This window comes from Coniophora puteana (assembly GCF_000271625.1).
Source record: "Coniophora puteana RWD-64-598 SS2 unplaced genomic scaffold CONPUscaffold_10, whole genome shotgun sequence".
NCBI lineage: Eukaryota > Fungi > Basidiomycota > Agaricomycetes > Boletales > Coniophoraceae > Coniophora > Coniophora puteana.
Window position 1 is genome coordinate 1587733 of NW_006913062.1, and position 15513 is coordinate 1603245.

General features: G+C 54.1%; 7 protein-coding genes across 7 annotated transcripts; 3 read left to right on the top strand and 4 right to left on the bottom strand.

Annotated features, from left to right (window-relative positions):
• Positions 1–106: 106 nt before the first annotated feature.
• Positions 107–927, bottom strand: CONPUDRAFT_61165 (nagb/rpia/CoA transferase-like protein; the record flags this gene model as incomplete). The annotated part of the gene is made up of 5 exons (XM_007772955.1): positions 107–225; positions 307–411; positions 466–498; positions 587–739; positions 798–927. Coding segments are annotated over 5 exons (540 nt in total), but the record flags the coding sequence as incomplete, so codon positions are not given.
• Positions 928–1487: 560 nt separating this feature from the next.
• On the top strand, positions 1488–2167 carry CONPUDRAFT_60638 (PIG-P-domain-containing protein; the record flags this gene model as incomplete). Its single annotated transcript, XM_007772924.1, has 3 exons — positions 1488–1759; positions 1826–1944; positions 2016–2167. The coding sequence occupies 3 exons, from the start codon at positions 1488–1490 to the stop codon at positions 2165–2167; spliced, it is 543 nt and encodes a 180-aa protein (XP_007771114.1).
• Positions 2168–2689: 522 nt separating this feature from the next.
• Positions 2690–4888, bottom strand: CONPUDRAFT_138810 (uncharacterized protein). The gene is made up of 2 exons (XM_007773436.1): positions 4748–4888; positions 2690–4694 (listed from the first exon to the last, which is right to left on the bottom strand). Exon 2 carries the CDS (start codon positions 4671–4673, stop codon positions 2709–2711), a length of 1965 nt encoding a protein of 654 aa, XP_007771626.1. The 5' UTR covers positions 4674–4694; positions 4748–4888; the 3' UTR covers positions 2690–2708.
• A 3784-nt stretch (positions 4889–8672) lies between these two features.
• CONPUDRAFT_60868 (PIN domain-like protein) lies at positions 8673–9695 on the bottom strand (the record flags this gene model as incomplete). The annotated part of the gene is made up of 2 exons (XM_007772938.1): positions 8673–9468; positions 9535–9695. 2 exons carry the CDS (start codon positions 9693–9695, stop codon positions 8673–8675), a joined length of 957 nt encoding a protein of 318 aa, XP_007771128.1.
• A 253-nt stretch (positions 9696–9948) lies between these two features.
• On the top strand, positions 9949–10107 carry CONPUDRAFT_60494 (uncharacterized protein; the record flags this gene model as incomplete). The annotated part of the gene is made up of 1 exon (XM_007772912.1): positions 9949–10107. A coding segment is annotated over one exon (159 nt), but the record flags the coding sequence as incomplete, so codon positions are not given.
• Positions 10108–10302: 195 nt separating this feature from the next.
• On the bottom strand, positions 10303–13065 carry CONPUDRAFT_75251 (uncharacterized protein; the record flags this gene model as incomplete). Its single annotated transcript, XM_007772989.1, has 12 exons — positions 10303–10617; positions 10655–10739; positions 10875–11032; positions 11095–11118; positions 11322–11455; positions 11485–11569; positions 11701–11709; positions 11990–12076; positions 12157–12470; positions 12534–12612; positions 12665–12936; positions 12996–13065. The coding sequence occupies 12 exons, from the start codon at positions 13063–13065 to the stop codon at positions 10303–10305; spliced, it is 1632 nt and encodes a 543-aa protein (XP_007771179.1).
• Positions 13066–13978: 913 nt separating this feature from the next.
• On the top strand, positions 13979–15140 carry CONPUDRAFT_75252 (uncharacterized protein; the record flags this gene model as incomplete). Its single annotated transcript, XM_007772990.1, has 3 exons — positions 13979–14100; positions 14180–14620; positions 15002–15140. 3 exons carry the CDS (start codon positions 13979–13981, stop codon positions 15138–15140), a joined length of 702 nt encoding a protein of 233 aa, XP_007771180.1.
• Positions 15141–15513: the final 373 nt, after the last annotated feature.

Sequence of the window (15513 nt, forward strand, 5' to 3'; positions counted from 1 at the left end):
GCGGTTACCGCTGCGAAGCCACTCACTCTGACGGTGGTGCGTAAAAAAGGGGGGCTTTAGCTGGAAACAGAGGCGAGGATCCGACGGTAGTGCGTAAAAGGGGGGTTTAGCTGGAACCAGAGGCGAGGATCTCTTCTGGTGTGACGATGAAATCCATCTTCCAGTCATGTTCTACGACGGGCACATGTCCACTCTCAAGAAGCTGCTGCTGGAACGCTAACGCAACTGTGTGATCGAGGGGTTGGGAAAGAGAGAGAGTTGAGCTTTCAGAACTTGAATGGTGGCAGAAGGCGGAAATTGACGCACTGAGGAGGGGGCGTTGCCGACCCGTCTGGGTGTAGGCACTGATGAACCGATCGTAGTAGCCCTTCCCGTGTCCCAAGCGAGAGAACGAGCGATCAAATGCGACGCCTGTACACCTCAGCTAGAATCTCATCCCCATCGATTGCATGTGCAACGGCTCACCTGGCACCAGGATGACATCGAGATTCGGACACCCTACGTCGAGAGCTAGCGGTACAGAGATTCAGCAGGCGGTCAGGAGTAGGGGTGGGTGCGCAGCGAGCATAACGCAAAAACCACGCACTGTGCTCTCTTCTCTGCCCTTGCCATTCGGTGGTCGGATCAGGAATGTCCCACAAACCCAGACGCAGCGCCTTTAAATCGTCGGAGTCATAAAGTCGCACGAAATTCATGCTGCCATCATTGGTGCTTATCTTGGGCACGAACAGGGCCTTTCCTGTGGGGCCATGGCATGAGACCATGAGGTACGGTGACTTCATTCGCTCCTTACTCACCCGCCCGGAGGACGCCTTCTGCCAATGCAGTGGTGTGGACTTCACCCGACGGCATGCTGAGGTAGCAGCACACAGTTTTGCACCGTTGTATCGCTGGTATGGAGAGAACGTTTTCGGTAACAGCCCTAGCTTAAGTTCGACCTGGATTAGCCGCGAACTTTTAATCAACAATGAAAAATGTATCAAGACGACAAGGATGGGGATATCAATTGTGATGAGGAAGGCTGCCCTACATTGCGCCGTGGTGTAGCTTGGATCAGCCGAGAGCTGGCGTAGCACTGTCGCCATCGATTTTCTCAACAATCTCTTGCTTTCCTGCATTCCGTATCGAGATTAAGTGAGTGAATAAGCAGACCCAACGGCCGAGTCCATTGTGCGGAGCGGTGCGGAGATTGCCGGTTTAACCTATAAGCACCGCCGATATTGCGCCAGCGCCTTGGCTCGCCGATTTTCGATCTGCGACTGTCCACCCTCGTCCACGAAAATCTCTATCTCTGTCGAGACAGATGCATCGGTGCCGCCATCTTCAACCTCTTCGACAATTCCGGTGCAATACTCGGTTTCATACCCACAATTTTCGCGCATTAGGGCTCTAGCGACGGCACTAGCGCGGGTTTTGCCAGAGTACCTGTGAAACTCCCAGCCCCGCGCACGGACCACGTTGCTCGGCTCTCCGACGGTGCAACGTCGATGTCGGCCTGGTCAGGCGACGTCGTTCCCGGACCCCACGACGAACATGAACATGGGCACCAGCGCGACACACCCAAGGACCCGACATCGCCAACCTCGCCTCTCGCGCACTGTCCACCTGACGCATGGCGCGGCGAACACAGTCGCGCTCCCGAATTCTACGGCTTTGTAGCATGGGCATCGACATCCGTCTTCTTTGTCGTGTATATGCTATGGGCCTTGCTTCCCGACAAAGTCATCGTCGGGATTGGAGTTGAATGGTATCCTAGTCGGTGAGTACCCCACATCCGGAATGGAGCGCATATATGCACGTTGACAACTCCTCACCTTTTTGCCAGCGAGTGGGCCATTTTCGTGCCAGCATACACCGTTGTGCTCGTCCTGTTGACGTACTTTGTCTACTTTGCCCTTGCATTGTACAACACACCCTCTTTCTCCGACATCAAGTCTATCACGGGTACGCCATCGCACCACCCTTGGGCGGCCTGCGCTCCGCTCCTGACCATGTCCATCCCATGTCCATCCCAGACTCGCGCGCTCATCTGCCTCCGCCGCACGCCAGGAACCCGTACTTCAAGCACGCGGATCCAAGGGCCATCCCTGAACACTACGATATCCCCATTGGGCTCGTCAATCGTGTTGTCCATGAATGGGACCAAGAACGCCAATCCGGTGGCTAATCGTCGAGTCATGTCTTCGTGCGTATCATCGGATGCAAACGTGTACGATAACAATCTCAATGTCAATAGAATGCAATGCGGTGCAAGAGCATAAAAGATACAGCCAATATAAGTTGCGCATCCAAGTGAAGAAGACGCGGATCGTACAATACAAACGACAAGACAAGAAAAATGGCAATCATTCCGGAAGTCGTGCTCAAGGGGTAACCTAGATGACATATGGTCCATTCGTCGACGTGAATCGATGGGTCGTGTGGTCAGAAAGCGTGCAAGGAGACTACATATAGGAGCAGAACGGGAAACTAGATAACCATGGCCATCTCAAATGGCCCACAACCTCGGTGCCGACTGCCGCCCGAGGGGCATCTCGGTTACCGAGATTGGCCTATACCAGACACGCTTTGAGCATCCTTGACGAACGCGGTCGCATTGTCTCGAGCTCAGTAACAAAACTCAATTCCACTTCTCACCTCGCTTGATTGATCTTCGCCTTCTCGCGCCAGCCTGCCGGTGCATGATCGTCGCTCGCCCCTCCCCAGAATTAAAAGTGATACCCCATGTTCCTCCTACCGCCCACGTTATGACGGCTGTCATCGCCACCTTCTTGCTGGACTTCTTCTTTCTCGTCGGCGTCGCTTCTGCCGGTTTGCCTAGACGAACCGCTGCCGATGCCTGGTACTGGGTACACTGCCCTCTGCCCAGTGCCGCCTCGAGTCTGGCTTTGAGTGTTTTGATCAGTTAAGGGCGGGTACTGTCGTTGCTGCTGTGGCGGACGACCGGCAGTGTTGCCTCTATCAGGCAATCTCGACGGGCCCGGCACGCTGCTCAGAGGCGCCCAGGGGCGTCGCGTGGGTGCTCGGCCAAAATCGGGGAACCCGCTCCCTTCCTGTTTCTCCTCGATCCACTTAAACTTAGCGGGGTTCCGCTCAGGCGGCTGCACGTCGTGCGAGACCACAGGATCCTCGAATCCGACAACGAAGCGGGGCTCGCGCGGCCCACTGTCGAAATCGGGAGAGAGGCCATGCGTACGGAGGTGCCGTTTGGCGTTGGATCGCACCGCGAAGCGCTTGTCGCATCCGGGAACCTTGCATTGGAAGGCTAACAAACGGGACGAGGACCACAAAATGTCAGGTGAGTGCTTGTCAGGCCAGAGAAAGAGATGAAACTGACGTCGAGACCCAGTATGCGAGTTCATGTGCGTCGCGAGCCCGCTCGGACGAGGGAAAGCCTTGCCGCAAACCGGGCAGTCGTGGTACTTGGACTTGCGTCTCGGCTTCTTTGGCTGGGCCTCCTTCGTAGGCGCCTTCTCCTTGCCCTTGCCGCTGCCTTCGTCTTCGAGGTTGAGCTCGTTTATACTTGGAAGCCTGAATTCGCTCGTCCTTGCCTCTGCAGCCGAGACGGACTCGAGCTCGGGGCTCGTAGGCGTCACCGTGTCCTCGTCGAACTCGTCGTCGTGGTATCTGTACCCGTACTCTCCAAAGCGCCCGGTATCGCTTAGCGGGGTGTCGCCGCGCTCGAAAGAAGGGCTCTCGTCGTCGTCCATGCTACCTGACCAAGCGGGCTCGCTCGCAGGGGAGTTCGGCCAGTAGCTGTACATATGCTCAGGGCTCGAGCGTGCCATGGACTCGGGGGACCCCGGCAGAGGGAGGGGTGTCTGCTCCATGGAAGAGTAGACGGGGTCGTAGGAACGTATCGACGGTTGATGACGCTGTTGTTGTTGTTGTTGTTGCTGCTGCTGCGGTTGATAACCCTGCCCTTCCGGGTAAATTTGGTGTGGAGGATACATATTCATACGAGGGAATGACGAATGCGGGGAAGGAAGATCAAGATGCGAAGGTGTACGTGATTCCTCTCCGGGAGCAGCCTGCGAATGGGCATGAGGGTGTTGGCCCCGACTGTAGTAAGAAGGTTCCAGGGCCATTGACGGTTGGAGGGCCTGGTTGGGAGTTTGGGCATACGCTTGCTGCATATGGGGATGGGCTATCGGTACCGGATCGAAGGGGCCGGCAGGTGGCAGAGTTGGGTCAGGCATTGCGATGGAGGACTGCGATGCTCCCGAGAAGGGAGTAGTGTGAGCATTGGATCTGTGACCTTGATGTAGTACAAGGTGGTTCACCGGCGATGATACACCCCCGTACGCCTGGTATGCAGGCGGTACGGCAGAGGGCTGTTGGTGCGCGACGCCGAACGTAGTGCGCTGGGATGATTCCGGGTACCCGAGGTCGCTTTGCTGACGCAATGGCGGAGCTTGTCCGTGCTGGTGCTCGCCCATGCCGTAGGGGCGCCACTCCGAATGTTGCTGAGGTGATTGGGAATGAATATATCTGTACGGCGGCTGTTGGCCTGACCCAACTATGTTCTGCGGGGTGTTCCCAGAATAGAGAATGGGCGGCGATGGGAATGGGTCGTTACCCATCACTACCGATGGGTACGGCGACGAGCCGAGCGGATGTTGGAGATCGTCCTCGCTGTCAGGCGTGGAAGGCGTATATCGATTTTCTTCCATGGTGGGGGTTAGAGACGAAAACTGGACGATCCAGTGAGCGACCACAAGCATTTGAACTCCAGACGATACGGTACCTAGAAATGAGATTGCTATAACAGAATACGGTTTTAAGCGTGGCAAAGAGGTTCTAAAGGGCAATGGACTGAGTCAATGATCGGATCGGTCGCGAAAAATATGAAGGGCGTTCAACGGATATGGTCAGAGGGATGGGCGACATTCTTGATGTAGGCCAGTCGGATGAGGCAAAAGAAGAGGAGCTGCAGGAATCTGGGTCCTCGAGACGAATGATGAACTTCCGAGACGCCGACCAAGGAAAATGAGGTGCCTGCCTGGAGATGTGACCCCCCAAAGTCCACCACGCTGTTACTAAAGTTTATGACCCCAATTCATATCCAGCTCGGAACAGGCCCGCTGAGGCTATTTTGATGGTGGCAATGGCAAAACACCCTGACTATACCGCTTGCTGTGGCCGCCGCGTGATGCAAAACAGAGAGTATCTCTTCCCCCGCCAGGACAATGGAGAGTGCGCACCATATGCTCACGCTTGCCCACGACTTGCCAGCCTGAGGTGCTTCGAACGCGCGTGTGGCTGCATTTGTCTGGGCAGGCCCAACAGGTGGGAGATTCAGGTTGCGAAGAACGTTATTGGGTAATATATTTACCACGCTATTGATAGGCTGCAAGTACTGGCGTAATAAAACAGACTTTCAGCATGTAGTGATGGCTGCGCCTTTTACACGGACCAAGGCATCGGCGTCGACATTGTTGGACGCAGGTGTTGATGCCAGCCTAAAAACGTTCAGATCAGAAACACACGTGCGAGACGCTCGAAGTCGGACTACGAGACGAGCTTCCGGCTTGGTGCACAGGCACTGTAGATGAGTCCATATACCGAAACCTCTTTTGAAAAGAAAAATCGCTGTTCTGGAGGAAGCAAAAAAAATACATCATCACCCGTTACGCAACTGAATCCAGACGTTCACAGCCGACCGGAAAATACCGAAAACATCCTGCGCCGCCGAATGTTGCCAAGGTGGAAAATGTTCGCTATGCACAACCTGAACAACTGGCGCTGGTCCCTTTGCCTCAACTTATGTGTTTTACACGAGCCCCATTAGATATAACCGAACGACAGCAGAAGCTAACCTAAAAAAGTTACCCAGAGAATGGCGCACTCCGATCCACAGTTCAGTTCCCAACACCGACTGATTGGACATCCGCGACGTGGGACCAGTCCGCCCTGGCGAGGCTCAATTGATCGTGATCATTGTATGCATGTCCTTCTCGACTTATATCCCCGAGACAATCACTTTTTTCATCTAGCTTGTCAGCGCTATTCATGTTATTTCCGCTGAATATCGGAGGTAGACCGCAAGTAGACCGTGATCTGGGACTTCTCGCGTATTGTGCATGTATGCAGTGCCTTCGAACAACGAGGTGAAGCACACCAACAGTTGGTTGGTCTGTCTACGCGTTTTGGACAGCTTCGGCACTTCCATGCGAATGAAGAGGCAACTTCTTGACTCGAAGCTCTCCGAACTTGCCAATCTCCTATCCGAAACGACGCAAACTTGACACCATGTCGGGCGTGCCGTAATGACGCAGCTCGGAATCAATATGAAGTCCCCTTGTCGGTCGACTGAACTAGCAATGTGGCATAATGGATCATTGAGTGATTCAATTTCTAGGTTTAGCGAGTTTGATGGCAAACACGCAGAGGCCAGCCCGCCACCGATGGGAGAGGACAACTCGAGGATTCTCCAGAAACCACGCTATCGATGCCGATGACTCACGCGGTGTCCCGGGGGAATGACTCCGAGAAACCGGGAAGTTGGGATGCTTGTTTTGAGTCTGATTTAGAAGCTCTGAGCGACGATGACAGGCAAGCGCTCGCGGGGTCAGGGGCCACCCCAGCTCTCGAGTGCGCCCCAGAACACTGCATCAGCGCACCCTACACCTACAAATACCAAACGATTTGTATCGGCACCATTAAACTCAAGCTGCGCATAGACAAGGGGACTGGACTTACCTGAACGCGTCAAGCCTCTCACGGGCGGACACTGTAGGGTGCTTGGGCCGGCCTTCCACCTCGTCGCCGGGCTCGGCTGCCCCGACCGACTTGAGGCTGCGAGGTCTCACCTGCCTATGGTGCCCATTCCCTTGGGGTCGAGCACTCGATCCTCGGACCGGTGGCGCGCCGCCGCGCAGCACCTGCTGCTGCCCCGTTGTCACCGTAGTCTCTGTGCGGCGCAGACGCGTCACGCCTGCGCCTACACCACGTCCTCCCACTCCCTCGGCCTTCGGATCTTCCTCCCTCTGCGCCCATCGCTTCCACCACCCCCGTGCCACAGCAGCATTGCTAGCGGACAGCGCGCGAGACCCTTTCTCGCCCGGACTCAGGATCTCGTCGAGATCGGACCCGTCGTCCGAGCGCACGCCCACAGCTGGAACCGCAGCGCCAACAGCGCCACCCCCTATCCATGCGGCATCTTCGGGCGTATCCGGCCCGAAAGACGCGCCGCTCTCCGAACCGTCCTCGTCATCCTCCTCCTGCGACGTGCCGTCGCCGTAATCGAAAAACACATCCTCGCCTTCGTCCATTGCGTCCGAGACCTCCGTGCCGAGCATGCTCGCGAGGTCCGGCCCGCGCACGGTGAACGTCTGGATCGGCTCCGTGCAGTCTGGCTGTGGCGGCGTGGCCGGGACGAGCACAGCCGAAACTGGGGCGAAACGCGGGGGACGCCAGTCACGTACTATGGCGGCCGCGGCATCACCTAGAGCTGTCGATGCGACAGGGCTCGAGAGCGCGTCTGCGCCGAACTCGTCTGCATCGTCGTCTGAGGCGTCACAGCAGTCGACGCCACCACGCCCTCCCCGCACGCGTTCCCCATGCCGGCGTGATCGTTGTCGTGTCGGCGTGAGGTAAGACAGATCGAGATCATTATCCTCTTGCTCTTGGTCACCCTCCCTCGGCGAAGCGTGTCGTGCCCGATGGTGATTCCCCCGTTGTCGTCGGGGCGAACGGGCGCCGTGAGTATGAGTGGCAGCAGGCGAGGAGAGGTCAGGCGTGCCGATGCGCGAGAGGGACTCCGCCGGGGACACGTACCCGTCCTCCTGCGTGATCTCGATTGGATCTGAGGCGAGAGCCGGCGGGTCGGGCTCGAAGGATATTGTCACCGCTAGGTCTGGGTGCCCGTCTGGTGTAGATCCCGGGGGATCTGCCACCTCGTCGACTTCGTCGAGAAGACTAACGCTATCCGCGTGCTGATCATCGGGTACGTTCTCCTTCTCGTCTCCAGGAGGCTGATGTATACGATCGCGATGATGCCGTGAAGGGCCAGCGACTGGGTGAGTTTCAAGAGCTCTCTTCGAGGACCTTGATTGTGCCGGCGTTGAAAGAGTACCCGGGGAAGGGCCTGCAAAGTAGCGTGATGCCACCACGTTGCCTCGCTGGTGGCCATGTGTTGACCTGGTGGCTTCAAGCCTGGCGCGCTTTGAAGCGAGATCTTCGTCGAAAACATCGACGAGGGTTCGTTTGCCGCTTGCTCTGCCCGCGATCGGCACACCAGTAGCCTTCTTCGTTGGTGCGGAGTTGCTACGAGTGAGCAGCACCTTCGGTTTGGACGCTGGAAAAGGGGGAAGAAGCCAATGAACGATCGATATATCGTGCATGATGAAGATGAAACAATGAGTAGGTGGATTAACTGTGAAGCGATGGTGCGCCTACGGAAAAAGTTCATTAGGCCCTGACTCCCAGGCTGAGGGTCCAGGGAGGCACGCCCTTTGCCCTTGTCTTTCGACGAGGGTGGCCTATTGAGATCACCGCGTTGCAAGGGGAGGCTTTTGGATCCGCCAGGCTGAAAGCTGGGATTGATGTCCTCCATCGCCAAAAGTGTAATGGGATCGATGTCGCCTATCGCCAGGCGCTTGGCGACACCAGCATCCAAGTTCCTGAGTGCGGCCCAGTTAGAAAGGGGATCGTGTATGAGTTAAGAAAACTCACTCTCCGATATACGCGTCCTGTTGCAGATCCAACGGGACGTCCTCCGGTAGTACACCGAGGCACAAGAGTCGCTCCGCGAGCGGACAATACACCCGCTGGTGAAGAAACGCTTTCTCTGCCAGCCGGAAGCTCTCGATATAGTTATACGGCACATTCTTCTTCCTTTCGAAACGCAAGGCACGGACGACCTGGTCGACCGTTCTGTGTCGCCGCAGAAGTGTCGCGGCCGTCTTGAGACCGATACCAGGTATGCTCGGCAGGTAGTCGCACCCACTCAGAATCGCCATGGCCCGGAATTGCGCGTCGTTCCAGCCCACGAGGGATACTCCGCCCGCGTCGGTGACGGACCCAAAGTCCTTGCGTTGGATCGAGATAAGCGTGCACGCGACAGCATCGAGCTTGAATAGCACGTGCTTGCAGCCGAACACGAGCAAGTCCGAGTCCTCGGTGATGATACCGTCCACGAGCCCGGTGCGCTCGAGGTACGCAAGCTGCGCGTCGGCCTCGTATGGCGCGACGACGTAAGGGACGGCTTCAGCTCGCAGGGCCTTGATGAGCTGGAACGCCATCTGCGGCGTCACGTCGACGCACTTAAGGTAGAACTCGCGCGCTTGGGTGTGCTTGCCCTGCGCGGCGAGCGCATTCGCGCGGGCGAGGTTCTCGTCGCGTCGCTGCTTGCGCTCGGACTCGGTGCCGCGCTTGGCTGGGAGAGGACCTCCGTCGAAGACGATGTATGGCTGGATCTTGTGGTGCTTGAGGAGCCGCACGCGGCTCATGGCGTAGTCGACATATCTGCGAAATGAAAGGCATGCTCGCATCGACCACGCCGACTTGATTGAGTGAGGTGAGAAGGCTCACTTATTGGTCCTCTTTCCCGTTGCCAACTCCGTCGCACATGTGTATACTCCGCGATGTAGCCAGACATATGCGTCGACTGCGAGGGTTTGGCCTTCGAATTCCGAGAGGTGCTTTTGGACCTGGATAGACTTGAGCAGAGGAAGAAGGCCAGAGATACCCATAAGATAGAGACAATAAATGGGATCAAAAGAGTGGCGGGCTGGTCGGCGTGGACAACGACGCAGGAAGTGAACTTTGAAGCTCTGTGGAGGTGTTAGCTTGGCATTCACCAAGGTCGTTAGAAACAAACAAGCCCAAGCAAACGCGTCGCGTATTGCATGTGGCGACTTGCCATATATGGCTAGTTAGCAACCCCGTCACTTGAAGCAAATACAAAACTATTCCATATCGACCCTAACCATAGCAAAGCTTTATGTCCCCTTCGGGGTGACATACGTAAAAATTGGAACGATACAGAGAAGATTAGCATGGCCCCTGCACAAGGATGACACGCTTTTCCAGAGTGGTAGACCTACGGGTCTCAATATTTATTGCTTCTTTTTTTGCCCAGAGTATGTCACAGCGTTTTTTTAGTTACTCCTGTTGGCTCTATCATGTTTTGACACTGTATTAGACACCGTCAAGATGTTCATTATTCTACCGCCTCGGTAGTACTCCATGTGTCAATCTAAACATGCCCCTTCTTAGCTGTTTTAGGCGAAGTACATATCTGATATCACTCTCGCGTATGTCTGCATTAACATTCACACCCTCTCCCTCCTCTTCCGCTTATTCCCCCATGTTCGGAAAATGGTCTCTAAACCAATCCCGAAGCACGCGTTCGATTTCGGTGTTTGTTAGCCTTGTATGACAACGCGAAAATTGGCCTGCGACGTGTTCGCGAGCCGCAGCAAGAGCAAGTACGAGATCCAGCCCTAGAATACGCACGTCCTTGTCCGAGAGCGGCTTCCAAAGGGGGTCCTTCTCGGTGTGCTCCCGCCGCACAACGTCGCATACCGCCGGGCGCACCCATTCGGCAACGCCATGGGCGCGCACCAGGGCGAGCTTCTCCGCGGGATCTACGTAATACGGTACCCTCGACGCCTGGTCGGTCGCAATTCGGTGTAGGGTCCTCATTTACCACCATTGGGTTAGCTTGATCACGGCCTGCCACTCTTTGATTGTTGACGGCGCGGTGCCTCGAGCATGCGTCTGCAGTATCTACTCTGTGAGCAAAACCATGTTAGATACAGCGTTGACAGAAGCTGAAACCAGCTTGGATCGGGCATAGGAGACCGTGCAGAGGTAAGTACGTGGACCGAAGAGCGACGCACCTGAAGAACATAGCTCGCAAAAGTTACTTAAAGTCCCAGCATAATATATTTTCCAGTACGATAGGACTTTGGTCGCTCAAGCCCTCGATGCTTCGAGAGCTAGATGGCGAGAGGAACAAATTGCGGAAGACGTCCGAGTTGTCCTCGAATAACTGCTGGGGGACGCGAAAGAGCGTGCCCTCCACCTAGATTCCCATAAGTCTCTATTTCAAAAGCTGAGCTGTGCAGGCCAATGGACGCAACTCACTTTGAAGGTGACATGCGTGAAGTACTAGTAGAACACGTCGTCACGCTCTGAGGCAGAAGTCTTGAGGCTGCAGCCTGACGTGTTCAAATAATCCATGCAAGAAAGATGTCTTCGTTCGGCGCAAATTTTATTATGCCAAGGATTAGACTCAAGCGCTCGAAATGTGTATGAATTTGGCATTTCGTCTAGCACATCTGCATCAGGAATAGAAACGCTGATTGAATTACCATATGCAGTTCGAACTGTGCCATCGTGACTCCCGTGTGGCAGTAGTTGCATTTCTCAGCTCCCTTGCCTCCGCGTCCTTGCAAGCTCTTCATCGTAAAGAGGAGTGGATATATGACAGTGCAATTATCAAGAACTAAGGATACACGTATCAATGAGAATAACGCAATTGCAGCTGTCCACAGCCTGAGCCACTCTGATCATCATCTGCAGAGTCTCGGACTCTGCTCTCCGTCTCTTCCTTCCTGTCCTGCTCGCTGATGTAGAAGCATATTCACGCACTCATGTTATTTTATCCATTAGAAAGTATATCATAACAGCACTGCACTTGAATAGCGTAAAGAGGAGATAAGGCGGCAGCTTGCGACTGGCAAAGCTTACGCGAATCGACTATAAAGAAGTATAAAATAAAACAACGCTCGAAAAAAGAGAAGATCGTTCAAACTAGAGAAGCCAGAGAGCCCACATCCTCCTGCACATTACAGCCCGCGGAACTCCGCCTCCTGGGGAGTGGTTAACTGAGGTACGTAACGAGTAACCTCCTTAGCTCAAGTCGGTATTGTTAGAGCTTTGGGTTCCTCATGTGTAAGTGCAGGCTATTTTTTCTACGTCAGACTTCGTCCTGTGGGTTTACTTGGGCTGAAAAAAGTGCATCAAACTGTCTGTCTACCTGCGACTCAGTGATCTCGCTCATAGTATTCTTCGTCCACGCAGTGCCCATAGAAATACGAAAAATAATCAACTGCTGCGAGGTGACCTACATCATTCATCAGTACTGGTGTTTTATCGCAAGAAAAACAAATGTCATACACAAATACTGCACCAAATATTCCTTACCACAAGTGCTATGCTCAGTTGACTGTTATAGATATCCAGAATGAAAGACATGACGGCTAAAAGCGTGAAGGGTATCGTCCCTTCAACAAACATTGAGATCACCCCTGTGTACTTGTGTAATAGGTTTTGACGTCCTGGCATACTGTCTCGTAAGACCCAATACATGCCGATGAGACGCCAGCATATGGCAGAGGTTACATATACATTGAACGCGGCTGTTGAAGCGGTCCAGATCATATCAAATGTGACACCGACACCCGTCATGGCGGGACCCTTTGTCAAGGATTTGTCAACCAGGGTGACGAATGAAGACGCTAGGTGGCAAGATTCGGTTCCTATCATTCTCCGTCAATAATAAAAGCAGAGATTGGTCTCACCAACAAAAATAAAGTAGAGAAAGGCAGGGATAATGATTGCGTGTTTTTTGTTATCCCAGATGACGTAACAGCGCCAAAGCTAGAACTTGATGAGCGCTGTAAACAAACAAAGCAGGGTGCATGCAGGGTACCATTAAGCCATCGCCCATCCAATTTGCAATGACAGCTGAAATCGTTCCCAGGACATCTGTCCACGAGTTCAAGCCCGAGTTCGCAGAGTCTTCCACGCTATTGCTGTCCATACAGTACGTGTAGCCTGAATACTGTGTTGTCAACAGCTGTGCTGTTACCGATAGGAGGAGAGTCCCTCCAAATGATGCGTAGAATAGAGTCCAGCGGCTCTCAGCTTTGGGATTGTTGAGGAATAGATGCAGTGATGTGATGTACATGCATATTCCAACACCTATGAATCGCATTTAAGCATCGACGTGAAGGTACATTATCAAAATATGCTAATCGTACCATATAGGATCCCATCAATAATGTTCGCAAGGTACGTCCCGACTTGGAGCGATATGTAGCTTGAGCTCATGAGGAGTTATACGCTCGATATGACGATGATAATCTGCGGGGGGTGAATAGTTGATGGACCGCCGTGCAAATTATGACTGTGACGCCTTTATACTGTTTTCTTCGAGGTTACCAACTATGAACTAGAGTTATCTGACTGCGATGATGTCATTGCAGAGAGAAGCAACCTCAATGAAAGTTCGCTTGGACAGCGTGGATTATTTCGGTGCCTCATCAAGCCGTTCCGAAGCCTACTGCCCGACTTCACCGGAAAAGCCTCATTTATGTCAAAGAAGCTGACACTTCTCACTCTATCTTCGAGCATCCAATGGTTCCAATCGGTGAACAAGTCTCACTGGCTCTCAAGATCTCACGATTTAGACTTTGTGCGCCGAAGGCATGCGTTAATCACCTCGCCTGTCGGACCAGCTGTGATCGACGGGAATTTCTGTCAGGGCTCAGGCCCAGGCCCCAGGAATCGGCGCTGTTCAGGCATCTTAATCTTCAGCTCAGGAGTCCGCAATCCTACAAATCTTCACTCTTTTGTACATCAGGGGTGTGAATGCATTGCCAAGATTCACAAGCACTGCATAAAATAGGATACTAGCGTTTTTTAGGCTGTGCTTAATGATGAAGTCCCGAAGATACAATAAGGCGCTCACTGTTAATTACGCTGTTTTGGACTGCGAATATATCTCGGGTATATCTTATTGGCCTATGTGACCTCAAACCTTGTGGTAAGCGTCGTAGCCTCTTAGCACAAGCTGTATACTGGCACATGGCTAGCTTTTATGGCGGTGCATGTCCAATATTCAGCTGGCCCTGGACTCTGGAGCCAAGAAAATGTTGGAGGCACCTAGTGTGACGCGACGCGTTGTCCTGTGCGATCCATTCGTCTCTCTGCAATCTCAGGATTCCATCAGCGGCGGTCCACGATGGCGGCTCTGCAGCAAGTACTAAACCTTGTGCCTCTGTGCTATGACCTCCCTTGTCTTCACGATCTTGCCACACACGCAGCTAGCAGCTGTCGGAAACTAGTGCCTAACGGTCTCAGCAGGTTCGCTTTGGCGCAATGCTCAATACAGACCCTGACGCACAATTAGTTTGAGGGCAAGAATTTCATCCTGGCACCACAGATATTTCGAGATGGTCGACGACCTCAGCACCGCTATCATTCGCCTGACCGAGTACAAGGCCCTCCTTACAAATCTCATCATGATCACTCAAGGCTTACTTCATCCATGTCGTACCTCCCTAACCGAGACTTTGGCTACCATCATCTCCCAGGCGGCAACTCCATTTCTTTACGACCAATCGCATTCGACCATACATTACGCGTATGGTTCGTACGCCGGTACGATCACAAAAAGAACCAGGATTGCCGGCGAACTCGAGCGCGCTCCACGGGGACGGGCGGCGGCGTGCGGCTGGGTGAGAATCGGCGGAGAAGGGCACAGGCGATTGGAACGCCGGAGTCGAATCGAGGATGGCCCAGTTGTTGGGAGCTTGAGGGGTGTGATGCGTTTGCGTGGTAGCTGTGTCGGTACCCGAGTGCCCACGGTCGAGATCTGCGGACGGTGCGGGTGGCTCGGGCCCGAGATCCCCCACAGCGTTGAATAAGCTCTGAGACTCGTGTTTGTGGGATCGTTCCTGTGGGCCCTCGTTCATTTTAGGGGATCCGTTGGGGTCGTTCAGTAGGGAGGTTAGGTAGCTGAGGGGTTCGGCGGATGGCTCTGCACCTACACTGTGGACACCGCCTACGTCGAGCATGAGAGAGGAAACTCCCGTTAAGTGGGAAGGCGTTCTTGGCTCTGCGATTGTGGTATGATCGAAACTGGTATCGAGAGTCCCTCCGACAGGGGAAGGAGTCGATTTGGTGGTCGTGGAGGGGGTAGATGCAACGGTGGTGGAGGAACTCGGGGTGAATAATGTGGACTGATCTGGGGTGCAGATCGTAGAATGAACCAGAGCGACGATCAAAAGAGCGGGAGGCGACAGAGCAGACAGGAGAAGGGATGGTTGCGGGATACTGAGAAGCGACGGGAGACACAGGACCGGGGGAGAGCCAGGATGTGCAAGGAGGATAAGGAGAGATAAACCTCGGGTCAACGATAGAATGGGGATCGGGGTTGACCGAGGGAGTGTCTGCTAATATTATGTTATTGACAAGATGAGGCGAACCTAGATAAAAGGAATCGTTGGTCAAGGGGTCACGGCGCAATTTTGTTAGTGAACGATGTACGGTATGGTGGGCGCGCCACCAAAACACTAGAAGCGATACTGAAACCTCATCCCTTAAACTGGGCGGGCGCAATGACGAACAATGAGCTAGGAGCAGGCGAATGGGGCGGCGTTGATCTACCCTACCAGTGCGATGTGGCTGCACAAGACATGTTAAGGACATAGCATTGTAGATAGAGTCCAGGCCTAGGGGATGTCGTATATCGCGTTTGTCGAGCGCTTGAGAACG

What these genes read in the sequence shown, in the direction of transcription:
- CONPUDRAFT_138810 (XM_007773436.1), bottom strand. Translation starts at nt 4,673, where the DNA reads ATGGAAGAAAATCGATATACGCCTTCCACGCCTGACAGCGAGGACGAT.